This window comes from Ambystoma mexicanum, chromosome 2p (assembly GCF_040938575.1).
Source record: "Ambystoma mexicanum isolate Mex_15411 chromosome 2p, UKY_AmexF1_1, whole genome shotgun sequence".
Classification (NCBI taxonomy): domain Eukaryota; kingdom Metazoa; phylum Chordata; class Amphibia; order Caudata; family Ambystomatidae; genus Ambystoma; species Ambystoma mexicanum.
Genome location: NC_090923.1, coordinates 1,384,385,788 through 1,384,411,899, shown reverse-complemented (window position 1 = coordinate 1,384,411,899; position 26,112 = coordinate 1,384,385,788). Strand labels below are relative to the sequence as shown.

General features: G+C 54.5%; 1 protein-coding gene across 3 annotated transcripts in view; it reads right to left on the bottom strand.

Annotated features, from left to right (window-relative positions):
* SETD2 (SET domain containing 2, histone lysine methyltransferase) overlaps positions 1 to 26,112 on the bottom strand; it is a 1,465,157-nt gene that overhangs the window by 403,012 nt on the left and 1,036,033 nt on the right. For all 3 annotated transcript variants that reach the window (XM_069645793.1, XM_069645791.1, XM_069645792.1), the window contains one exon: positions 4,731 to 4,986. In XM_069645793.1, the coding sequence (XP_069501894.1) occupies positions 4,731 to 4,986 (256 nt within the window). The remainder of the gene's footprint in view (positions 1 to 4,730; positions 4,987 to 26,112) is intronic.

Below are 26,112 nucleotides of genomic sequence, written 5' to 3'. Positions count from 1 at the left end.
TCCCAAATTCCATCTCAGGAGATGTGTCGAGGCCGCTGGCATCATGTTCCCCCCACTCCTCCTCCTCCTCCTCCTCCTCCTCCCACTCCTCCTCCTCCTCCGACGGTTTCGAGGGAGACGAAGACCACGACCTGGCGATCCCCCAAAGTCTTGTCTGAACGGGACAACGAAGGCTCCCGATGTTTATCGCGCCAACTGTCCGGGCCCAAGGGCGCACGTGCATCGGAACGAGACCGTTCCTTGCCAGCTTCAACCGAAGGCCAAACTGTGCCACGAGACTGAATAATCTAACATTTGCTCTCGAAAAGCCTCCCATTCCTCGGGGGTAGAGGATTTAGAGGGGTATGACATTTTTCGGGTATTAGTCATCCGACGAGGTCGCGGAAGGCGAACGGTGATGTCGCTTCCAGGACCGCCACGACGAAGAGGAGTGGCACAAACCACTCTGGGACCAAGATATTCTGGACGTTTTGAAACAAGGAGACTCTAGACTCATCGGTCGACATACCAGCCGATTTGGATTTACGGGGTTTGGAAGCAGTCAACGACTGGCACGTCAAGCAGTCATCCGTGGCGTGGTCCTTGCCCAGGCACCACAAGCAGATACGGTGCAATGTCCGTGATGGACATCGTGGACCCGCAGTCCCGACATTTCTTAAAGCCAGACCGTGGGGTTGTCGGGGTGATTCAAGAAGACAATCGTACAATACAGAGTTGAAGACACGCGGCACGCTGAGTTCTCAAAGCAAACACGTTTGCAGAAAAAACAAAACTGAGGCTACGGGCGCAGTGCGTGCTACTTATAACATCCAATGACATCAACCTCGACGGAGGTCTCTGAGGGACATTGACACCCGACACAGACACCCGACATCGACACCCTACCCCATCAACGCAAGGAAAGAGCCGTTTGCTGCAAAAGTAAAATACAGATGCCTTGAAAAAGATATGGAGGAAAGTAGACTGCATAGGACAGGTATATCATAGAACATAATTCCAAAAGACAGAGCTCATAAGAATGAATGAATGAGTGGAATGCTGAGGAATGACTTGATGGTCCTCACTGTGGCGATCTTCAGTGCCAATAGCTGTTGCACCTTGCCCAAGATGGCCGCTATCCTCTCCTCCAACGGTGCCGCCAGGCAGGACACTGTTGAACCTGCACCCCAGGACCAGCGCGTTCTGCGATGGAGTCAAGCAGGACTTTGCATAATTCCCCGAGAACCCCAAGTCCTTCAGAAGCCGGACGGTCTTTGCCGTGTGATCAACGGCGATGTGCCCTGATTTGTTCTGGATGAGACAGTCGTCCAGGTAAGGATACACATGAATCCCCTGTAGTCGTAGATGACTGGAGCCAGGCACTTGGTGAAGACTCTGGGTGACTTCAATCCGAAGGTGAGAGCCTTGAACTGGTAATGCTTCCCCTGTACGACAAAGCGCAGGAACTTGCAATGCTTTTCATGTATGGGGACGTGGGAGTACGCGTCCTCTAGATCCAACCGACAAAGTCTCCCTCCTCCAGCTGGCCGAGCACGTGCTGTAGCGTGACCATCCTGAACTTCCAGCACTTGATGTACATGTTGAGTCATTGCAGGTCTAGAATGAGCCTTCACCCCCCAGTCTTTTTTCTTACGAGAAAGTATCTCGAGTAAACTCTGGAGCCCGAGTCGTTGTGGAACCAGCTCGATCGCCCCTTTTCTTAACTTGGCCCGAACTTCCAGCAGCAGGTGAGGGATGTGTTGTTTCTGTTGGACCACCTGTGGTATTCGCAGACACTTCAGTTGAAATTCTAAAGTGTGCCCATGGGCGAGAGTGTCCAGCACCCATTGATCCGTGCAGATAGTTTCCCACGGGCCGATGAAGTTCACCAGCCGGCCTCCCACTGTGGTGCATGGGTGGGGGCCCGATGTCCTGGCCAGTTCAAACTTGCTTGGAGGTCGGCGTGCCGCCTTGGGGCCCTTGATGACAACGGCACCTCCAAAGGCACCTCCGAAAGCCTTGGAGCGACCCATGTTGGCTTCCTGGGACGAAGAGCAGGAGGGTTGGCAGTAAGAGGATGAGCCCCCGCCGAACCATTCGAAGACCTGCTAGACTTCCCTCCAGAGGAAAAAAAGGACGGCCGGTGTTGTTGCACAGTGCCCAAGGCATGGGCCGTCTCCATGTCCGTCTTGATGGCCTGGAGGGATTCATCGACGGCCTTCCCGAACAGGTTGTCTCCGTCATCTGGTGGCCTTGAGCCAGCCATGACGGCAAAGGCAAACCCCGTTTCCCATCTGGCAAATTACCATGTCCGCAATGTCCAGGCCCACTGTGATGGCGTAGTCTGGCGCCACCTCGCCTTCCTGGAGGACCTCCAAAGCCTCAACCAGTTTGCAATCAAGGAGGAAATCCAGGAGTGGAGCCATCTTGTACGCAAGCTCCCAGTCGTATTGGGCCACAATCGCTAAGGTGTTGGCTGCCTTGACCGTCAAGTAAATTATCTTTATACCCATGGAATCAAATTCCTTCCCCCTCATTGTCCGGAGGTGCAGATAAAGACGACTAACGTGACGATCTCTTCCGGGCGGCCGCCGAGATCACCAAGTCCGGCGACAGCTCAGACGGTAGGCACTTGGGCACAGACTCCGGCACCAGGTACTTCTTTTCAAGTTGGTCTCTCTTTGCTCGAGCTGAGGCGGGGTTCCTCAGCAGAGCCAGTCTCTCATCCCAGACGTCATCCAGGAACGGGACGGACAGGATGGTGTTCCTCTTCGCCTCCCAGCGCTGGTACAAGAAGCCCTCCTTTTTCTCCTCCGGAGTGAGCTGGAAAAGCTCTGACGCACAGTCGATCATGGAATGAAAGGATCCCACTTCCGTTGGTGGAGAAGTTCTCAGCTGCAGTGATGGATGATCTCCCATCCCGCCATTGTCGTCTGTGTCTGTTGTCATCTGTGTCTGTCCCGATAAGGGGGGGGGTTGGAGGGGGCAGCGATGGTTGGAATGGAGGTGCAGGATGTCTCTTCGCCGGTGGTTGCACCAGTGTCAACGGGGTCTCCGCCGGTGGCGCGGTCGGCATCCCCCTCTGAATCTCAGACATTAGCGTGTGTAGGGTCGAGAGGATATACTGCGATATGTCTCTAGGAGGCACCTGCAGGGCTTGACGCTACCCTATCACTGACACGCCAAGTGAATGCAATCTCATCAACAGCTTACACAAGCAAACTGATAAATGCTGCCAGACATTTTCTAGTGACAGATAGCCGTCTAACAATTGCATGGGCAGTGGTAGGCACCAGGTTAGACTGCTGCAATGTTCTTTTTGCTGGCACATACGCACATAACATCCAGAAACGCCAGACGATCCAAAACAATGCCCTTTGAGCGTCTTTAAACATTTCAAAAAGGGAACATCTCGGCTGCCCAGCGAGCTGTTCACTGGCTCCCAATCCAAGAAAAGAACATGTTCAAGACTATAACCCACAGGTTTATCTCCAGATCTGCCCCGCCTTACCTATCCCAGAAAATCACCAAGTCCCTCTCGTCTAGGCCAACTAGAACACCTTACTCCCATTGGATGGTCAGTGCTAGATTCAAACGTTCCAAAGCGGAATGCTCCAGCTTTCCATCCATTGCAGCCAAACAATGGAACTCCAAAAGCTTTGAGACACGGACAATTCCCACTGGGCCTTCTGAAGTGCTCTTAAAACCAGACTGTTTACATAATGGACGACCCCATCCCCCGCCCATTCCGCCATAAACAATACTAGGGTCTGCATGCTGCTGACACTGTCTCTTCTCCCCTTTCTACCTCTCTCTTTTTCTTTCTTTTGACTGGAAGCATAAATTGCCATTTGTAAACTTGTAACTGGTTCCTGCACCAGCGCCTCGATGCCTTCGGGTTTTGTGCGATTTACAATTGAAAAATAAAATGATTATACTAATGCGAGTTATTGGTGTTCTGTGTGGACTCATTGCAGCCCTTGACCACACTCACTTTTCCTGAGATCACACCTTGACTGCTCATCTATCTACCTTGATAGGGTTGTCGCGAACCTTACAGTTCTTTCCCAGGTTACCATAAATAGGATGGCCTCCTAAACCTCTTCCCCCACCCACCCAGAGGCTGATTATAGAAATCCATCTTAACACGTCATCAGGAGGAAATTGCTACAATGAAGGCCTACAATTTTGAACTGGGCTTGCCCTAGTCTTGAAGTTCAGTGGGGGAAAGGAAGGTTTCTCATGCCCCCAAATCCTGCCAGAGACACAACCATTCCAAGACAACAAATCTGATTCACAGTGTTGCAAAAAGAAGCTCAGGGGTATTAAGCAATTCAGAGATAGGAAGATAGCTCAAGTGCAATAAGACAATACCATGCGACATGGGTTCGAAACCCTGGTTGGGCCAATTTAGTGCTTCAGGCTTCCAAGGTAGATAAATTGGTTACCACAGAGGGTAATAATGGTGCCACTGATAATTGGTGCTTAGAAACTGGGAGAAAAGGACACAAATTGCTACATAAATCGCAAAATGATTAGAGTAGTATGGAGCCGGGGAGGGAGTTTTAGGGTGGGTCATTGCTCTTTTGAAATAAGTCATATGTATACAAATCAATTGGAGAAAGGGCCTCTTCTCAGTGCATCATACAAGGAAATCAAATTCATTACTTCACTCAAAGTTCTTGAAGGGCATTACACATTTGGTCCAAAATTACCATACTTGCAATTTACTATGAAAATACAATACTTGCCTGTCCTCTGTTCTCTTTGCTCGTGGTTCATATGCAGAGGATGGAGGGGATAGGGACTGCCTACGTTTCCGTTTCTCTTTGTTCTGATTTTGCCTCTCAAGTTCTCGCTCACGCTCTTTTTCACGCTCTCTCTCCTTCTCTCTTTCCCGCTCTCGTTCTCTTTCTCGCTCTTTTTCACGGCCCTGGACAGAAGCTTTCACAGTCTTCGCAGAAGACAACTGCTCTCGCTGACCAGAAGCATCTCTTACTCGATCCCCTGCAAATTAGCCAACAAAAGAAATACAACAATGCACAAGATTAAAAGTCATTACAGTGTACTGTTTTTTCATTCCCACAAATTACAAAGTGGTAAATTACTTTGTGGTAGGTTTTGTCTGGGGATTAGATGTGCGGAGAGGGATAGGGGCGTGGCCAGGTATAAAGAACAGCAAAGGGGATTAGGAAGGCATTAAAAGAAGAAAAAAAAGAAAAAAAATACCTGTGATGAAATATACCATGAAGTAAATTAACACTTTGTAATTGATGGGAATGAAGTCACGTAGAATCTATAATACTGACCATTACCATAAATATACAGTGCTGTAAGGAAAGCATGGTATCAAAGTAAGAGACACAAGTGATCACAGTTCAAGGGTGTTCATTGAACTTTTATCATGGGGTGTGAAAAACGCCTATCTAAATGTATGATGGGAGCACGCTACGACCATCAAATGATTATAATACAGTATAACTGGTGTCTAGTCAAATAAAAAGGGCCTATACTAAAAACAACTATGGCCAATCCTTGCCGCCATGCTAAAAAATAGTGTGGGATAATTTTCACAGAAACAAAAGTGTTCAGAAAATGATAAGTCAGGCTGCTTAGGCCATGGGCCTCCCTTCCCCACGTTTTTAGCATGGGACAAGGCGGGTCACTCAAGCACAGCACACCCTTGAGCTTCTTCGGCACTAGGTCACAGTTCCTTTTACCAACATCAGGGCCGTTTGTGCCCAAGTCACTTTCGTGCAAAGTCTCTTGATTCAGAGGGCCGATGCACCAAAAAACAAAAGAAAGAAAAGTTCCTTTCTAAATATTCCAGTCGGGCGATTTACACTTTGCCCTTGTTTCCCTCAGACCCCTCTTTTGACAATTCGTCCCACTCAGCCGGGCTCAGACACATTTCAGTTCGTAGGCATCCCTCAGTCGGGTTCACCTTTGCCATAACAATATCTTTGTGGGTGAGTTTTACTGTTCAGTTCGAAGGCAAACAAAGACTTTCGAATGTGCATGGGTTCCACTTAACCGGCTGCAGGACCACTTCAATTTCACTCTTCAATAATTATTTTACACACTCTGAGGGGTGGTTACCAAACAGACTTTCAAGTGAGCACCCACGTGGTGCTGGACCACTGTATTCGGTACCTATTTTGGTTTCATAATGTTCAATTGCACACAAGTGCTTTGGTCATACTGTTACGCTCACCTGGTTCCCACGGGGGTGTCGACCGGAACTGGGCCACTGTTTCCACCAGCGTGACGTGTAGCGCCGAGATGACTGACTGGACTGGCCCGCTCAGCCTAGTTCGTCTGGCTCGCAGGAATATTCTTCTGCAAAGGAGAAGGGGAATTAACCACCCGTGGAATTGTGTGTCAACCCACCTTCCCCACTCCCGTTGTCTTCCCACAGATCACTCTTGATGTCCCCTCCTTAGTCTCACCTGATGGTTTGGAAGGATGAGCTCTCCATCCTGTGTTGACCGCAGGGGCGCGTTGATGACCAGTTACTTCACTGGCGTAGAGGAATTGGTGAGTTCCAGTATTGACTCTAAAGTCCAATTGTTCATAAGAGTTCAAATGTCTGATCTTCACTCTGTCCGATTCCTTGCAGGTTGCCAATTAATCCACTCTAAGATTTCCAAATGGCAATTGGTAAGATTCAGGTAAGTCTATTGTGGTTGACTGCGCCGACCAGAGATGAGGTGAGACCCCCCCTGGTAAATCAGGTACGTTTTGTGGGGGGTAACTTGTATTGTCTTTGCTTTCTCCCCTTAGGGGCCGGGGTACGGCGATGAAGCAGAGTTGACTGCGCCGAGGTGAGTACCCCCGTGGTAAATGGTAAATCAGGTAAGTCCTTCGGGGTAGCTTGTATAGCCTTAGAGAGTCCCCTTGCTCACCTTGCTGTCTTTGTCTCCTTAGGTGTCGGAGGGCGGCCGCGAGATGGAGAGCGCGTGATGGAATGCTGAAGTACCGCCAAGCAGGTGAGTTCAGCGCGGCGCAGTAGGGATGCGAAGCGATGCTTCAAAGACTTCAGTCTTTCAGCTTCGTGGCGAGATGGATCAGGATTCAGGATTCAGGTAAGGATTAAAGTTAAAACTCCTGTTCTAACCTTTATCCTTCTTTTCTTCTTGTTTCAGGAGTCCCAGGACTGAAGCGGGCGTGGCTGAAGACTGGAGCTGCTGAAAACACAGTGAGTGTTACGCTGCAGCAAGCAGAATAACGCGAAGCACGTGTGGCTGTCTGGGCGTGGTTTGAATAGCCTTGGAAGAAGTTCCAGGTAAGTATTCTTCCACAGCCCCACCCAAGTAACAAAATAGTCCCTTCAGTAAAATAGTCCCTCCTAAGCCTCATTTGGCTTGAGTCTTCATGCAGCATGGTCTGTCTCAGGTGAGTATGCAGCATGGTCTGCTTCAGGTAAGTTATCAATAATGATCCTGGCGCCATAGGCGCCAGGACTGCACCCAAACAGCCCCTAACGGGGGCTTTCGGGCATGCTCCAAGTGGCATGATGCCTGTTTCCGGGGCTGCTGGGCCTGGTCTGGTCTTCCGGGGGCAGGCATCATGACACATACAATGTTCCCGCTTGCAACTTGAGCGTCACACAGGCCATTTTCTCCCGACTCACTGACTGTGCTGAAATAGTTGGCGTTGCTGTGCTGTCGGAGTCAAAGATAGTACCATGGTGGATTGCTTCTCCCAGTCTTTGCTATCAATGTAGGAGGGTCCCCGAGTACCTTTGACACACGCTACACTGTTAGTCTGCTGTAATTCCTGGTCTTATGTTTATTTTCCTTGAGTCTTCTACTTGAAAAGGGCATGGGTAATCCCCCCCCCCCCCCCCTACTCCTACGTCCCGTCCCCTTTCCTCCATACTTGTGGGACATCTCTCCGTCCTGTGGGACGGGACCTGAGCACTTTGTAAAAAGCATCCACATTTTTTTTAAAAAATGTGTCCCTCTTTCCTGCGCGGTGCCCAGCACACGGCCGTAACCCCACCCACCTTGGCTTCACCCCGCGCATCGCCCATCAGCCCTTTTCTCCGCTCGATCGGGGACGGACGCACTTGCATCCTCAGAAGATTTTCTTCCCTTTTTTCTAGCGTTCGTTTACTAGTCTGTCTATGTCTTTCAAATTTGACTTTCCAGATTGTTCATCGTGTCACAGTCGCTTCGCGAGGGTGGATCCCCATCCTCTTTGTTTAGAGTTTTTGGGTCCGGAACACCGTTGGGACTCCTGTTTTTACTGTGACTCTTTCGGTCCGAGCACTTCAACGTCGGTTGGAGCGGTGGGAGGAGGTGTTCCGACGAACTCCTCCTTCGCATTTTTAGGCGTTCATCGATGAGAAGAAGAAACACCCGGTAAATTCTTTACTTTTCAGAGCACCCCGGCCAGGGGATACCTTTCCGGGTTCCTCTCGGTCCAGGAGGGACGTTGATCGCTCTGTCACCGGGGTTCGCCCTGAGGTGCCCGTTGGGCCTAATAATTCTATTGGAGTTTTCTCCGAGGGTCTCCATAAGGGGCCTGTGAACACCAGAGTACGATCTGAGGCCCCTCCTGTGGGGGCTGTTTGTATACCCAGTTCTACTGAATCATGGGGTACCGGAGCTCGCTCTGAGGCCTCTGTCGGCTTCCCTCAAAAACAAGACCGGGGTGCGCCCCGAGGCCTTGGCCGGACTGGTTGTTACCAAAAGGATATTCGAGGCCCGTGCAGATAAGGCTGTTACCGGGCCCGGGTCCGAGGTCCCTCGTTCAGAGGTTAAAGCTACCAACAGTTCTGAGAGGCTGGACAAGGCTTTGTCGGTGAAAGCGGTTGCTCACCGTTCCCGCTCTTGTGGTGATACCAGATCTGTTGAGGGGGCAAAGCAGCAAAGTTCTTCTTTTACCGGGAGTGCCGAGGTCCTTCCTTCGAAGGCTCAGTTGGCGGTTGGTATGTCACAAAAACATACCAGGCCTCATAGTACCGGCTCGGCCCGAGGTTCCTTATGTTAAGGCTAAGATTAAGACCCCTGATCCATCGACGGGGACCCCTGCCTCACTTCCTCACGTGCCGCAGTTCCCCTCAGATGAGGACAAAATGGCGCCCGTTCCCGCCACGACCACGTCGGCCATTTTAGGTGCTACCCCTACAACTACGCCATCGGCCTCTGGTGTAGGGCTCGGTCCCTTGGGTGAACCTAAGGTCCCTTGTGCACATCCTAACCGGCCGGTTTATGATTGGAACGCCCAGATGCCTCTTCCGCACAACGTTTCGTTGCCCGCGGGGGCGGCTACTTTGATTTATGTGGATACGTCGGTGGAGGGGCCGGTGTGGCACCCTTCCCCGTTACGTCCCTGGATTTGTCCACCTCATGAGAGGCCTCCTCAGGTTCGGAAGCAATCTCCTGAGGGCGCCTTTTTCGGTACATTTTAAGCGCTTATGCGCACCGACCCCATGACGGAATATTTCAAAGGGCTTTTCAAGGAGATATGTCCACCTGCGCCTCCGCCCATTCCTCCGGTGGTTCTGCCGATGCCTCCCTTGCCCGTGGTGCCTCCCCCAGCTCTTCTGCCTGTGCCTCCATTGTCCCCAGTGGACAAGGCAGTGCCTGACACGGCTCAGCAGGATCCTGACCTGTCAGATGACCCTCAAGACGATCAGGACAACGAGGACCTTCATACACTGAGTTGATATTGGCGGGAGCCAACATGCGGATGTGGAAAGGTCTGTCGGAGTTTGAGGCGCACATCCTGGTCGAGAAGTTGGAAGACTTCAAAGGAGGCCTTTCCGATGCCAGGGTCTTGGCCCAGCATCTCCTGGAGGCTGCGGCTCATCACGTAGACACCTCGGCTCGGGGCCTGATGCTTGGGGTGGATATTTCACGGCAGGCGTGGCTGCATGCCACTAAATTTTCTAAGGAAGTGCAAGACAAGGTGTTGGACCTTCCATTCGATGGTAAGGCGTTTTCTCATTCTACTACTGATGTAGAGCTCACCAAGACCAAGGATAGCACTCAGACGGCTAAATCATTGTCTGTTCTGGTCAAAGCTCCTTTCAAATCCCAGAGACCGTTGTCGCTAAGTCGATCCTCCTCTGGTTTCAGGGGCTTCCTCGACCGCAAATCTTGCAGAGTGGATACTCCTGCGGGAAATAACCGCCGTTGACAACGCACGCAGTTTCTCTCCCGCTCCTCAGCCTCCTCATCAGGTTCAGATGGCACCGCCACCGATAAACCTGCCAAAAGAGGGTTTTCCGCGCTCACACGAGACCCGGTGGGAGGACGCATTGCGTCTCATTGGGAGGCGTGGCAGACCATCACAGAAGACAGATGGGTCTTGTCAGTCGCTCGAGCGGGCTTCCGCTTACCTTTACCCCCTACCCCACCCCTCAACCCTCCTTTTCAGCTGTCGGGCTCACCCCCCCTCAAGGCCGAAGTTCAGAAACTTCTGGACCTCAGAGCTATGGAACCCGTTCCCCTTGGGGAGCGAGGGGAGATCTTCTACTCCCGGCTGTTTACGGTGCCCAAACCCAACCAGGCTGGCCTGCGCACCATCCTAGACCTTTCCCAGTTCAATCTTTTCCTACCTCAAGAGAATTTCAAGATGATCACGCCCAGCCAGATACGCTCCTCCTTACAGATGGGCGATTGGCTCAGCGTTGTGGATCTTCAGGAAGCGTAGATGCATATCCTGATTTGGAATCCACACAGGAGATATCTCCGCTTCTCTTTGGGAGAGGAGCGCTTCCAGTTTCGGGTGCTTCCTTTTGGCCTCAGCTCGGCGCTGCGTGTCTTCACGAAGATGACGTTGGTGATTGCGGCCCATCTTCGTCTCCAGGGTATCCATGTGTATCCTTATTTGGACTGGCTCTTACGCAGCCCTTGTCCGCTGGCAGCCGCGGGCAACCTCCAGTCTCTCCTTCAGCTCCTGTTCCATCTTGGGCTGTCGGTGAACTGGCAGAAATCCTCCACGACGGTCTCACAGGACCCGATTTTCCTGGGTTTTCGTTGAAACACCATTGACTGCAGAGTATCTGACCGAGGACAGAATTGCGGATCTGTTAGCCACGTGTCAGATGTTTGCGCAGTCGGAGAGCATGTTGGCCTGGTGGTTCCAGAGGCTTCTGGTCTCATGGCTGCGTGTGTACTGGCTCTTCCTCGTCTCAAAATGAGATGGACCCAGATGGCTCTTCGGAGTTCATGGCGTCAGGCAGTGGATCCGGATTTCATGCGGATAACGATTCTGGATTCCATGAGAGTGGACCTGGATTGGTGGTCATCTCTCAGCAATCTGTCTGGGGGCGCGGGGTTTCAGGACCCGGTACCCATGGTGACGATCACGACGGACTCCTCCCTTCTAGGGTGGGGTGCGACGTTAGATCTTCAGGTCTCAGACCTCTGGTCGCCTCAGGACAAACACCTGCACATAAATCATGTGGAGCTTCTGGCGATCTTCCTAGTGCTCAGGGCGTTCAGGCCGCTCATTGTCAACAAGGTGGTCCGCATAAGAACGGACAATGTGGTGTCAATGTAATACATAAACAAGCAAGGGGGAACAAAGTCTTCCCCCCCCGTGGACCTGTCCATTCAGATTTGGGAGGGGGCCGTGCTTCATGGTGTCTGGCTGCTTGCAGTGCACATCCCGGGCCAGCTGAATGTCACAGCGGATGCCCTCAGCCGGCGGACAATGGTCAGCTACGAGTGGGAATTGAAGGCGGAGGTCCTCTCATGGATTTTCTCGCGTTGGGGCACACCGGAGGTGGACCTCTTCGCTATGGCGGTAAACAAGAAGCTTCCTCAGTATGCCTTCAGAGGGTGCGGGGGAGCCTCCTCTCTGGGGGATGCTCTGGAGATTCCATGGCACAACATGAGAGCTTACGCCTTCCCGCCTCTGCCTCTAGCTCACCGTGCAATTTGGAAGTTGAAGAACTCGGCGAACTGTTCCCTTCTACTCATAGCCCCGTCGTGGCCGGCCAGGTTTTGGTTCTCAGAACTTCAACACCTGTCGGTGTATCCGCCGATCAGGTTACGAGTAACTCCCGATCTTCACCAAGGCGAACAATAGATGTGGCACTCCTCCCCACAATCGCTCAGCTTGGCGGCATGGTGCCTGAGTTCAAGTCTTTAGAGCATCTGAGTTTGTCGGTGGATAAAATGCGCATTATCCAGGCAGCCAGGAAACCCTCAACCAGATCTCAGTACAAGAGTAAATGGCTCAGGTTCTGTCATTGGTGTTTGGAGAAGTTGGATCCGAGGGTGGCCACGATTGACACACTGCTGTCCTTCGTGTCCTCCCTAGCAGAGTCAGGGATTCATGTTCTGTCATGCAGGACATCTCTCAGCGGTTTCCGCTTACCTTTCTACAGACCTGTGTTCTTATTCTCTAACCCAGTGGTGAAGAGGCACTTTGCTGGCTTGACACGCCTCTACCCTCCGGTTCGTAATCCGCACCTGCCATGGGACCTAAGGAACAAGTTACTTACCTGTAACTGTTGTTCTCCAGCATGGGTCTGGCATGGATTCACATGCTCATGAATATTCCCCGTCGTCAGGCTGGGAATCCTCGGTAAAGAAAAAACCAGTATCAGTTTCGTTTCTGATCTGTCTTTCGTAGTAATAACCAATCACTGGTCTCTGCGTCATACTGACCACAGCCAATGACTGCCCTCTACCTAAGCACCGCCTCTGGCAGCCATCTTCAGATTTGGAAGCACGTGAAGTGGCAGTATGACCAAGTGAAGAGCCGCAGAGGGGTAGGCGGGAGGGTTTGCATGTGAATCCATGCCAGGCCCATGCTGGAGAACAACAGTTACAGGTAAGTAACTTGTTCCTTCTCCAGCATGGGGTCTGGCATGGATTCACATGCTCATGAATAAAGAATACATAGCAGTAGACACATGCACAACCACGGGAGGTGGCAAAGGCTCAACATTAAGCATTACATCAAACTCAACATTAAGCATCTTACCTCCTCACCAGGCTCACCTCAGGCGAACAGGTTGCGCAGCACTGCTTGGCCGACGCTGGACTCCTCCCTGGAATCCCGATCGACGCAGTAGAATTTCGTGAAGGTGTGCGTCGACCTCCACGTAGCAGCCCTGCATATGTCCAGCAGGGGCACACCAGAAAGGAACGCCGTGGTAGCTGCGATCGCTCTGGTGGAATGGGCTCTCGGACGGCCAGGCAGCGGTCGGTTTGCCAACCGATGACAGTACATGATACAGCCGGAGAGCCATCTGGAAATGGAAGCCTTCGAGAGAGCCTTCCCCTGATTGACAGGTCCAAAGTTCACAAAGAGTTGTGACGTCTTCCGAAAACACTTCGTGCGGTCCACGTAGAACTTCAGCGCTCTAGCCACATCCAGCGAGTGCAAAGTCCTCTCAGCCGGCGACGAAGGCGACGGGAAGAACACAGGCAACACCAAGGGTTCGTTGAGATGAAAGTCCGACGGTACCTTGGGCATGAAGGAGGGGTGCGTCCTGAGCACTACCCTCGTGTCGTGAAAAGTCAAGTACGGGGCCTTGCAGGAAAGGGCCTGGATCTCTCCCACCCGTCGTGCGGAGGTGATGGCCACAAGAAACGCTGTTTTCCACGACAGAAACTTCAACGGGGCCGAGTGCAGAGGCTCGAACGGAGGTCCCATGAGCTTGGTCAGCACCACGTTGAGCTCCCACGCCGGGGCCGGAGCCTTCACCGGCGGGAACGATCTGAACAGCCCCTTCATGAACTCCTTCACCAGACGATGAGACCACAAGGACGTCCGGCCCGTGGTTCTGGTGTATCGGGAGATCGCAGCAAGATGAATCTTGATGGACGCGTGTGCCAGTCCAGCTTTGGCCAGCGTCAGCAGGTACGGCAGTACCTGGGGAGCCGTGATCCGTAGAGGGTTAATCTTCTGTGCGTGGCACCAGACAGAGAACCTCTTCCATTTGTGTCCGTAGCATTTAAGAGTCGAGGACGCCCTGGCCTTTGCAAGAACCTCTCTGCAGTCGGCCGGTATGTCGTATCCTCCAAACTCTAGCACTGCAGGAGCCAGGCCTGCAAGTTCAGCGATTTCGGGTTGTGGTGGAGGATGGCGCCTCCTTCCCTGGAGAGTAGATCCGCGTCCACCGGCAGCTTGATTGGCGGGGACGCTGACAAGTCCAGAAGGTCCGGGAACCATATCTGCCTCGGCCACGCAGGTGCGACGAGGATCACCCTGCACCGTGACCTCTTGAGCTGGTTGACGAGCCGGATTAGCAGTGGCAAAGGAGGGAACGCGTAGAGGAACAGGCCCTCCCAGGGGAACGAGAAAGCATCGCCCATGCTCCTCGCCTGGGGAAACCTGCTGGCGAACCTCCGGCACTTGGAGTTCGTCGCCGTCGCGAACAGGTCGATCTGGGGTGTGCCCCACCGTCGGAAGAGGCGATCCACTAGATCCTGCCGTAGTTCCCACTCGTGGCACGAGCGCAGCTCCCTGCTGAGTGAGTCGGCGATGGTGTTTTTTTATCCCTGCCAGATGAAACAGCACCAGAAACATCCTTTGGGCGACGGCCCAATGCCACAGGTCCTGCGCCTCCTTGGACAGTGCTGGGGACCTGGTTCCGCCCCGTTTCCTGATGTAAAACATGGTGGTGGTGTTGTCGGTGAAGATCCTCACCACCTTGCCCTTGAGGGACGGAAGGAAGGACCCGAGGGCCCAGAACACTGCACGGAGCTCCAGGACGTTGATATGGAGGGACTTCTCTGTCGGGAGCCAAAGGCCTCTCGCGTGCAGATTTTCGGTGTGCGCTCCCCACCCTTCCAGGGAGGCATCCGTGGTCACTGTCTCCTGGTGGTCTGGGGTCTGGAAATCCATGCCCGCCGTCAGATGCGCGCGGATGCCCCACCACTGGACCGCTCGGCGGAAACTCTCGTCGAGTGTGATCCTCTCATCGAAGCCGCCCGTCGTTTGGATCCAGCGCGCGTCCAGGAACTCCTGCAACGGGCGCATCCGGAGCCTGCACATGGGAATGAGGTAGATGCAAGAAGACATCATTCCGAGGAGGGACTTGATGGACCTCACCTTGGCCGCGTCGGAAACCAACATCCGCTGTACCTTGCCCAGGATGGACCTGGTCCTTTCCTCCGACGGGGAGGCCAGAAGGGACACTGTGTCGAGCTTCGCTCCCAGAAACAGTGCGTTTTGCGCGGGTACCAGGTGGGACTTGGCGTAGTTCACGGAGAATCCCAGGTCCGTGAGAAGTTGGACGGTCCTTGCCGTGTGATCCACGGCGAGCTCCCTCGTCTTGGCTCGGATGAGCCAGTCGTCCAGGTAGGGGTAGACGTGGATCCCCTCGCGGCGCAGCTGCGCCGCCACCGGTGCAAGGCACTTGGTGAATACCCTGGGTGCCGACCGTAGTCCGAAGGGGAGGGCTTTGAACTGGTAGTGACGCCCTTGGACCACAAACCTGAGGAATTTTCGGTGCCCCTTTAGGATGGGAATATGGAAGTAGGCATCCTCCAAATCCAACGACGACAGGAAGTCTCCTTCCTCCAGCTGACCCAGGACGTGCTGGAGGGTGACCATCCGGAACTTTTGCGCCTTGATGAACTTGTTCAGACGTCGCAGGTCCAGGATGGGGCGCCATCCCCCCTGTCTTCTTCTTCACGAGGAAGTATCTCGAGTAAACTCCAGAGCCCCGAAGCCTCTTTGGGACGAGTTCGATGGCGCCCTTCCTGAGCATCGCCTTTACCTCCAGGAGAAGTTGAGGGACGTGAAGTTCTTTCCTGGCCACGGGGGGGTCGCGCGGACACCTTCTTTGAAACTCGAGCGCGTGGCCCCGGGCCAAGGCGTCCAGCACCCAACGGTCGGTGGAGATGGACTCCCACACGCTGACGAAGCTCGCCAGCCGGCCTCCCACCGGGGTGCTTCGGTGGGGGCCCGACCCCACGGCCGGTTCAATCCTGCTTCGACGAGGCTTTGCCGCCTTGACCTCCTTGGCGACGACGGCGGGGTCCGCCAGACTTGCCTCGTCCTCTGTAGGCCTCCTGAGCCGACGAGCGGGCCGCTTGACGGTAGGTGGAGAAACCGCCACCGGAACTTTTGGAGGCGCCCTTGCCTCCGCTGCTCCGAAAGGGCGTCCGTCGTTGTTGCAGAACTCCAAGGGCCCGGGCCGTCTCAGTGTCCGCTTTAATGGCCTGAAGGGAATCGTCCACTGTTTTCCCAAACAGGTTGTTCCCATCGAAGGGCATGTCCAGGACTCTGGTCTGAACGTCTTGACGGAAGTCCGTAGCCTTGAGCCATCCACGCCGCCTATGGCAAATGCCGTTGCCCAACTGGCGGAACCCAGTGTCGGCGATGTCCGTCGCAACGGTAATGGCGTGGTCCGAAGCCGCCTCACCTTCCTGCAGGATCTCCAGGGCCTCTGCTCTCTTGTCGTCCGGCAAGAAGTCCAGCAGGGGAGCCAGTTTGTACCAGAGCTCCCTGTCGTAGCGGGCCACGATAGCCAAGGCGTTGGCCGCTTTAATCGTAGTCGCCGCAGACCAGATGACTCTGCGTCCCATAGCGTCCAATTTCTTTCCCTCGCCGTCCGGTGGGGAAGTCGATGTGGAGGCCCCACCCCCCCCCCGCTTTTTTCCTGGCCGCCGCGGAGACGAAGGAGTCCGGGGTAGGCTGCGCCCGGAGGCACAGGGGGGCCGTGTCCGGGACCCGGTACTTCTTCTCGTACCGGTCTCTTCTAGCTGGCGTCGTGGAAGGGTTCTTGAGGAGGGTGAGGCCCTCATCCCAAATGTCGTCCAATAGAGGCACTGAGAGGACCGTCTTCCTCTTGGCCTCGCGCCGCTGATAAAGGAAACCTTCCTTCTCCTCAGGGCAGAGTTGGAAAAGCTCGGATGCCCTGGTGATCATGGAGTGGAACGATCCAATCTCGTCGGGCGGAGAAGCCCTGGTGGGAGGCGACGACGGTACATCCTCGTCGTATACCTAGTCGTCCGTACCCGTCGCTGCCGTGTCAGTCCCAGTATCATCCCCTCGAGTGGACGGGGAGGAGGGCTGGAAGGTGCGCGACGGCTGAAAAGGAGGCGGAGGGTGGATCCTTCTTTTCTTGGTAGGGGGAGCACCAGAAGGTCCTGGTTCTGGGTCCCCCGACGGGAGAGGTTCCGTCGGCAACGGTAGTCTCGTCCTTATCTCTGAGCATAAGGACTGTATAGCCAACAAAATGGCCGCCGAGTTGTCTCGCGGCGCCGGCAGAGGGGAATCCGACGGGCGATCAGGGGCCCCGTCGGTACCCTCGACGATGTCGTCACCTGCGTCGGGATCCATCCCGACGGGCCGGTCTTCTTCCACGCCGAGGCCGTGGCTTAAGACTTCGACCAGCTCCTCCTCCGAGGTTGAGGCCGAATCTACGACGACGCCCTGCCCCCCCTTTTTCTTCCCCACGGGGGATTTCACGGGGGTCCTATCGATGGGCACAAAAGAGGACTCCCTCCGAGGTGGCAGGGAGACTCTGAGCCCCGAGGTCGCCACCACTGGTGTAGCCTCCACAGGCTGAGACAGGGCTGCCGCGACAGTTTCGATAGAGGGCTTGGCCGGATGGATTAAGGCCTTCACCACCTTAGGTGCCCTCACCGCCTTATCCTTGAGGGGGGGGGGCACTGCCTCGCTCCCCCTCCGAGCTCGACCGGGGCCTCTCCAGGAGCTTCGCCGGGTGCTCGGCCTTCCTCTTACCCGACCCAGAGCGTTGGCTCGTGGTTGATGGTGCCGGGGAGGGTGCGCCCTGCCTGGTGCCCGTAGAGCCCGACCGTTCGGCGTTCCCGGTGCCAGCGGACTCGCGGTGCTTGGCCTTATGTTGGACCCCCGTCGCCAGGGCGTCCTCAAAGGTCTTAGAAGACCGCTCGGCTTTCTTCCTCTTCTTCTCGCCGGACGGGCTCTTCCCTTCCAGCCAGTTGGCGAGACGTTGATGTCGGTCCTTCATGGTCCGCTCCGACATGTTGCCGCAAAACGCACAGTCCTTCTCCACGTGCGTCTTGTCCTCATGTAGGCAGTAAAGACAAAAAGAGTGTTCGTCCTCCTTGAAGACGTTCTGCAGCTGGCATCCAGGGCAGATCCTGAACAGCTTTCCGGGCGTCGAGCTCCCCTTCTCCTGGGCCATGACCGGGCCCGAGAAACTTCTGGAGTCCTCCAAAAGCGTAGCTCGACGAAATCTTCACCCTTGAGGGGCGCAGACGAATCCGACACGGGTCCCCGTTGATCGGATGGAGAATCGGTGGAGCTTGAGGCTCTTTTGACCGAAAAAACGAAGTTTTTGAGAAAAAACGTGAAAAAAATAGCACTAACGCTCGAGAGCAATAGCACGAGGATCCCAACACATGAACGTGCGGTAAAAATCTGAAGATGGCTGCCAGAGGCGGTGCTTAGGTAGAGGGCAGTCATTGGCTGTGGTCAGTATGACGCAGAGACCAGTGATTGGTTATTACTACGAAAGACAGATCAGAAACGAAACTGATACTGGTTTTTTCTTTACCGAGGATTCCCAGCCTGACGACGGGGAATATTCATGAGCATGTGAATCCATGCCAGACCCCATGCTGGAGAAGAACAAGTTACTTTCTTACCTGGTAACGTTCTTTCGATGGGATGGTCCGACGACGTATTCCATATCTATGACATGTAATCACCACAGCTGTGCTGCTTCGGAAACTTTTTCGGCGTCTGCGTCGATGACGTCGATGCGCCGTCGTCGAGGACCTCCTCCGACGTCCGACGTCATCCGATGTGATAAGTAGGACGCACGACGCCCATAGCCTCAGTTGTAGTTTTCCCCCCCAGAACGTGTGACATAAGTCAACTGCCAGTCAGACACAAAGCCTTGCGGAACGTAAGCTGCAATCGCAAAAGAAATTCTGCAGCGGGGAAGGCCGGGCGGGAGCGATATGGAATACGTCGTCCGACCATCCCATCGAAAGAACGTTACCAGGTAAGAAAGTAACTTGTTCTTCGAGGGGATTGGGTCCTCCGACGTATTCCATATCTGACAGACTCCCAAAGCAGTACCAAAGCAAGGAGGAGGGAAAGAATTTAGAATCAAAATGTAGAATAGCCAATCAAATAGCAGAGCAAAGGACCGCCTTGCCAAAGGCCAGATCCTGTGCTCGGATGGAATCAAGGGAATAGTGACGTACAAATGTATGTACTGAAGCCCAGGTGGCTGCATCACAGATGTTGCGAATAGGAACACCCCTCTGCAGGGCAGTAGACGCAGCCATACCCCTGGTAGAATGGGCCCGCAAGCCAGCCGGCGGGTCCTTACCCGCCAAACGGTAGCACTCCGAGATGGCCAAAATAATCCAGCGAGACAAAGTCTGTTTCGTCACAGCTTGCCCCAAACGCTTTCCAGCGTAACCAATAAAGAGTTGATCATCCACTCTGACCCGGAACATGCGTGAAACATAAAAGCTTAAAGCTCTCCTAGGATCAAGCCTATGGAGCCTCTCCTCTTCCTTACCAGGATGCGGAGGAGGATAGAATGCCGGAAGAACAACCTTCTGGGCCAAATGAAATTCTGTCACTACCTTCGGAAGAAAAGAAGGACGAACTCTAAGGACAACCCTGTCCTTGTGAAATACAGTGAAGGGAGGCTTAACTGAAAGTGCCTGTAACTCACTCACTCTGCGAGCGGAAGTAACCGCAACTAAAAACAGTTTTCAGAGTTAACAGCCTCAAAGGGCAAGAATGTAAAGGCTCAAACGGAGCACCCATAAGAAACTTAAGAACCAGGTTTAAATCCCAACCGGGCACCAGGAAAGGTGACGGAGGGAACACATTAGTGAGCCCTTTCAGGAACTGTGAAATCAAAGGGATTTTAAAGTAAGAACACTCTTCAGACGAGCGCTTAAAGATGGACAGCGCCGCCAGGTAACCCTTAACGGTACCCACTTGCAAGCCCCTGTGGGCCAAAGAAAGCAAAAAGGACAGAACCATGGGGATGTCACATGCAAAAGGATCCACATTCTGAACTCTGCACCAGTCGCAGAACTTACGCCAACGGCAACGGTACAGAGACTTTGTTGCCGGCCTTCGGGCCGAAAGCAACACCTCCATCACGTCCTCAGGGAGGTCCCAATCCTTATACCTCAACCTTTCAGAAGCCAAGCGTGAAGGTTGAGGGATCTGACCTCTGGATGGAGAACCTGACCCCCCTCCCGTGAGAGCAGATCGTCTCGGTAGGGAAGACGACGTCGAGGGCAGATGGATAAGTCGAGAAGGTCCGGGTACCACGTCCTCCGAGCCCACGCCGGGGCAATGAGGATCATCCGGGAACCGAACTTCCGTAACCTCCGCAGCACTTGCGGGATGACGGGGACTGGAGGAAACGCGTACAGCAGCGGGAATGACCACTCCACCACGAACGCGTCTCCTAAGGCTCCTTCTGGAGGAAATTCCCGCGAGCAAAACCTTTCGCACTTCCGGTTGACACTGGAGGCGAAGAGATCCACTTGAGGGGTCCCCCAAAGGGCGAAGATCTCCAGGAGAATCTCCTGAGCCAACTCCCACTCGTGAGAGATCGCGCTCTGCCTGCTCAGAGCGTCCGCCGTCACGTTTTCGGCTCCGGCCAGATGAACTGCCGAGATCGAAACTTCCTGCTGGATGGCCCAGAACTCGAGCTGCATCGCCTCTCTGCACAGAGGAAGTGACCCTGCCCCCCCCTTTTTGTTGAGGTAGTGCATGGCCACTGTGTTGTCCCTCAGGATCAGGACATTCTTCCCTCGCACAGACGGCAGAAAAGCCTTCAGGGCTAGCCTGACGGCCCTCAGCTCCAACAGATTGTTATGGAGTCTGGACTCCGACGGAGACCAACGACCGCTGACTGTCAGCCCGTTGGCATGAGCTCCCCATCCCGTGAGGGATGCATCCGTCACGATTGTCACCTCCGGCCAGGGAAGCCAAAATGGAGCCCCCTTCATCAAGTTGCCTTCGACGGCCCACCACAGAAGGTCCCGGGCGACCGAGGACGGCACCTGAATCGAGTCCGACATCCTGCCGGAGGACTGCGACCATTGCGTCTTGAGTGCCCACTGCAAAGATCTCATCCGCAGGCGAGCCTCTGGCACCAGAAGAATGCAGGATGCCATGAGGCCGAGCAACCTCAAGAACTCGAACGCTGGGAGCGTCTGGGCATGCTGAAACTTGTGCACCATCTGCTGAATGTGAAGAGCCCTCACCTGGGGAGGAAAACACTGCCCCAGGGAAGTGTCGAGCACTGCTCCGATGTACTGGAGCCGCTGTGTTGGCGTCAAATGGGACTTCTTTAAATTGAGGGAGAAGCCCAGCCTGTGAAGGGAGCGACAGGTGATCGATAGATGATCCAGGACTTGCTCGGGAGAGCTCCCCCTGATCAACCAATCGTCCAGGTAGGGGTAGACGTGAATCCCCCCTTGTCTGAGATGCGCTGCCACCACCACCATGAGCTTGGTGAAAACCCTCGGGGCGGAGGTCAATCCGAACGGCAGGACCCGAAACTGAAAGTGCGAGTCGCCAACCGCGAACCTCAGGTACTTCTTGTGCTTGGGATGGATCGGCACATGGAAGTAAGCATCCTTGAGGTCGAGTGACACCAACCAGTCCTGAAGCTGAAGGGCCTGGAGGACTTGAGAGAGAGTAACCATCTTGAACTTGTCCTTCCTGAGGAGTTTGTTCAAATCGCGCAAGTCCATGATGGGTCTCAATCCCCCGTCTTTCTTCGAAACCAAAAAATAAGGGGAATACCATCCCTTGTTCCTCTCCGCTACAGGCACCAGTTCTATGGCGCCTTTCTCCAGCAGGGCTTGAATTTCCTGCGCAAGGAGCGGATCCGGACTCTGCAAAGAGAGGTTCCCCGGTGGATTGTCGCGAGGCCTGTGCCGAAAAGGAAGACAGTAGCCGTGGGTTATGATCTCCAGAACCCACACATCTGAAGTAATGGCTTGCCACTCTACAAGATGCTGCGCCAGCCTTCCCCCAACCGGCGAACCATGGGACATGGCCTCACGACAGAGTGGGAGCGGCTGCGGCGTTACCTGAGGGCAAAGAGGCAACTGCCCGAGCGGCCTTGGCACCACGGGTACCCTGTCGTCCACCTCTGGTACCCCTGCGTTGGCCTCTTTGACTGCCAGCTCCTCTCGCTTTACTGAAGGATGAGTAATAGCGAAAGGAACCACCCCTCCACTGCTGTCCCCTAGGACGAAAAGGCGGAGGTTGGCGAACTGCAGCGCCAAACGACTTCGCTGCAGCTTTTGAGGTCTGCAACCTCTCAAGGCTCTCGTCAGCCTTGCTGCCAAAAAGGTGTTCACCATCAAAGGGCATGTTGAGGAGCCGGGACTGCACATCAGGAGCAAACCCCGACTTCCGCAACCACGCAAACCTGCGTATCACGGTGCTCGCCGCCATGGACCTACTGACGCATTCAGCCAAGTCCAGACCCGACTGACCGGACTCACACATGGCATCCTTACCATCCTGGACCATAGCAAGGAAACCATCCCGTTCATCCCCTTCGGGAATATGTTCAGCCGCTAACGCAACACAGTTCCACAGAGTGTGCGTGAAACGTGACAAGGCACAAATGGAGTTGGCCGCCTGAAGCGCCATACCACCAGAAGAAAACACTTTCTTCGCCCAGCCATCAAAACGTTTGTCGTCCCTATCAGGAGGGATGGTAGGGTACGACGCCTGCTTTGCCGGGGCCGTGGCCGCCTGCACCACCAAACTTTCCGGAGTGGGGTGCCTGGTCAAGTAGCAGGGGTCGCTACTGGCTGGACGGTATTTACGCGACAAGGATCTGCCCACCGCCGGGAGACTCTCCGGAGCAGTCCAAGCCGCCGCCACCCTTCTCTGTAAAGCCATATGGAACGGCAGTACCGGGTCAGTTGGGGGACCAACATCAAGGATGTCCGTCAGATCATCCTGAACTCCCCTGGGGGAGCAGACCATCCCAGATACTCAGACACCCTAGCCATAAGGCGCCGGTACGAGGAATCGGCATGGGAGCCAGGCTCAGGCCTACAAAATTCCACCTCCGGAGAGGTGTCCAGTCCACTGGCATCATGCAGTGACTGCCTCAAATCGTCAAACTGACTATGGCCCGAGACAATTTCATCTGGCACCTGACTAGGAACCAGGCCATCAGAATCCTCATCCGCCTCCGAAATATATTCCAGGTGGCGAAAAGGCACCCGAGAGTGCTTGCTCTTAACCAGAGCCTTCCTAGGGGGTACACCCGTGACACGGGGCACCTCCGACAAGTAAGGCGTCGATGGCGTCGAGCGAATCGGCGCCGACGCCGAGAAAACCGGCAACGGCGCCGAGAGGATCGGCGTCGAGGAAATCGGCGTCGACGTCAGATGCAGCGCCTCCAGTATCGGCGGCGTCGACACAGCCCTCGAAGCCGGAGCCCCGAGCGTGTCCCTCGACGACCTGATCGTCGACGGCTTCGACGAGGTCCTCGAAGCCGGAGCCTCGAGAAAGCCTGTCGACGCCCTCGACGCCTCAGACGTCGATGTCTTCCTCGAAGACTTCACAGGAGCACACGGTCTCGAACGCGTCGAGGACCGGGACCTGGAACGGGTACGGCGAGAACGAGCCTCCTTGTCCGAACGGGACCGCTCCCGTGACTCGTGCCGACCACTCTTGCGAGCGGTGTCTCTCGACCTCACACGGCCGACCCCACTCGGGGGCGCGGACGGCTGAGTACCCTGCGACTCAAGAATCGCCAACATTTTCTTCCCGAAGGAAGCCCATTCCTCCGGCGTTGCACGGCTGGTGGGGTAACCGACGTGCCGTGCAGAATCCTCGGAAGAGGACCTGGAAGGCGACCGCTGACGGCGCTTCCGAGAATGCCTCGAAGAGGCTGAGGAGTGGCGAGACCCACTCCTAGAAGACGACCGACGAGACTTCCGACGATGACGCGGAGAGTCACCCCTCGAATCATCCGTCGAAAGCCCCGCCGACTTCTACTTCCGGGGCTTGGACACCCGACCTACCGACAACTTCTTCTTACGTTCGCGTAAGGCTTTGGACGTGAGCGACTGGCAGTCGATACAGTCATCCGTGTCGTGGGCCTCCCCGAGGCACCAGAGGCAGGCGTCGTGCGAGTCAGTCACCGACATCTTGGACCCACACTCCCCGCACTTCTTAAAGCCCGGACGCGGGGTTGAAGACGAAGTGGAAGACATCGCCGAAGGAAATTCACAAACGAACAGGTTCGAAGAACCAGAAAGAACAGAACTCCAAAGAGTCGAGGCTTAGAACCGAGAAACACGAAGCAACACGTTCGCGGAAAAAACAGAACTGAGGCTATGGGCGTCGTGCGTCCTACTTATCACATCGGATGACGTCGGACGTCGGAGGAGGTCCTCGACGACGGCGCATCGACGTCATCGACGCAGGACGCAGACGCCGAAAAAGTTTCCGAAGCAGCATAGTTGTGGTGATTACATGTCATAGATATGGAATACGTCGGAGGACCCAATCCCCTCGAAATGTAGTCCTGACGGCGCAGTGCCATAAACCCTTTGAATGAATGGTTACGGTGGACCTCAAGTACTTGTCTTGGAAAGTGTCCTTTCTGGTCGCCGTTACGTCAGCAAGGAGAGCGAGTGAGCTCCAGGCATTGTTGGTGGATCATCCTTTCTTGGTCTTTCACAAGGACAAGGTAGTCCTTCGGACAAACCTGGCTTTTCTACCGAATTCCATCTGAATCAGTCGATCTCCCTTCGTCTTTTTTCCGAACCCTGCCTCAGAGGCTGAAAGGGTTTGACACTGTCTTGATGTCCGAAGAGCTCTTAAGTTCTACCTGGACAGGACTTTCGAGTTTAGGAGTTCTTCTCAACTTTTTGTGACCTTCGGTAACCCTCAGGGCAAGCCGGCGTCTAAGGCAACTATTTCTAGGTGGATCGCCGCCTACATCACAGTCTTTCACCGTCCAAGGGCTGAAACCTCCTAAGGGTATCCATGCACACCTGGTGCCGGGCAAGGCAGCCGCGGATGCTTTTCAGAAATATGCCCCGAGAGTCCATCGCTAGGGCAGCTACTTGGGCCTCCCCATCTGCTTTCTGTAAGCATTACTGTCTCGACATGAGCTCAAGCGCTGACGCTCAGTTTGGTCAGGCTGTGCTGAAGAACCTATTTCAGTAAGGGGTATTTCCATCCACCCGTAGTTCCTGTAAGGAGTGCTTGGGAATCTCCCACAAGTATGGAGGGAAGGGGATGGGACGTAGGAGTATTACCAGGTTACTCACCATAGAGACCACCTTACTCCTAGTCCATAGTCCTCTTTCCTCCATATGCCCGCCCACCGTCCCCTCTAATAAGGTTCCGCTAATGGGTCTTTGACCTGGCGATAGAAAAGGACTGATGGGCAATGCGCGGGGCGGAGCCAAGGTGGGCGGGGTTACGGCCGCGTGCCGGGCCCCACGCAGGAAAGAGGGGGGACAAATATTTGGATGCTTTTTACAAAGTGCTCCGGTCCCGTCCAACAGGACGGAGAGATGTCCCATAAGTAAGGAGGAAAGGGGACTATGGACTAGGAGTAAGGTGGCCACTACGGTGAGTAACCTGGTAAATCTGGGCTCACTGCCTTTCTCCTTGGTTTAAACTGTCTTCCCGGAATAGCTGCTTCCTTGTGCGTTTGCCCTTGCATAAGAGTGTGCGTTCGTGCTCTGCCATTTATGCGTGTGGACAAGTGTGATGGAAGTCATGTGTGTGTAGTTATCAGTAACTGCCTGACTCTGCATGGCCCTTGTGTTGGGACATGTCATGTATACAGCTCTGGTCTTTGTCCGTTGTCTCTCACGATGAACTGTCTGAGTCGGAAAAGGGGGTGGGGGGTTGAGTTTCTAGATATCATACCTGGTAGGATGGGGAAAAGGCGTCGTAAGGAAGGGGATACTGCATCTCACCCGTCAGTGTCCCACCTTCCCTCCCCGAAGGCCCCCTATGCACATGATCCTCTGACACTGGTCCACCCCCCAGCAACTGGATCCAATAGCGATGGCAGTGTCCTGGCCTGCTGGGTGGCAGATCCGCGGGGACTAGCGGGTGAGACACCTTCAGGTTTCTCACATAGCATACATCAACTAATTGGCTGTTTTTAAGTGCAGCTATTAATTAGTATCCAATTCTATTGAACCAATTATATCGACCTAGTATAGATTA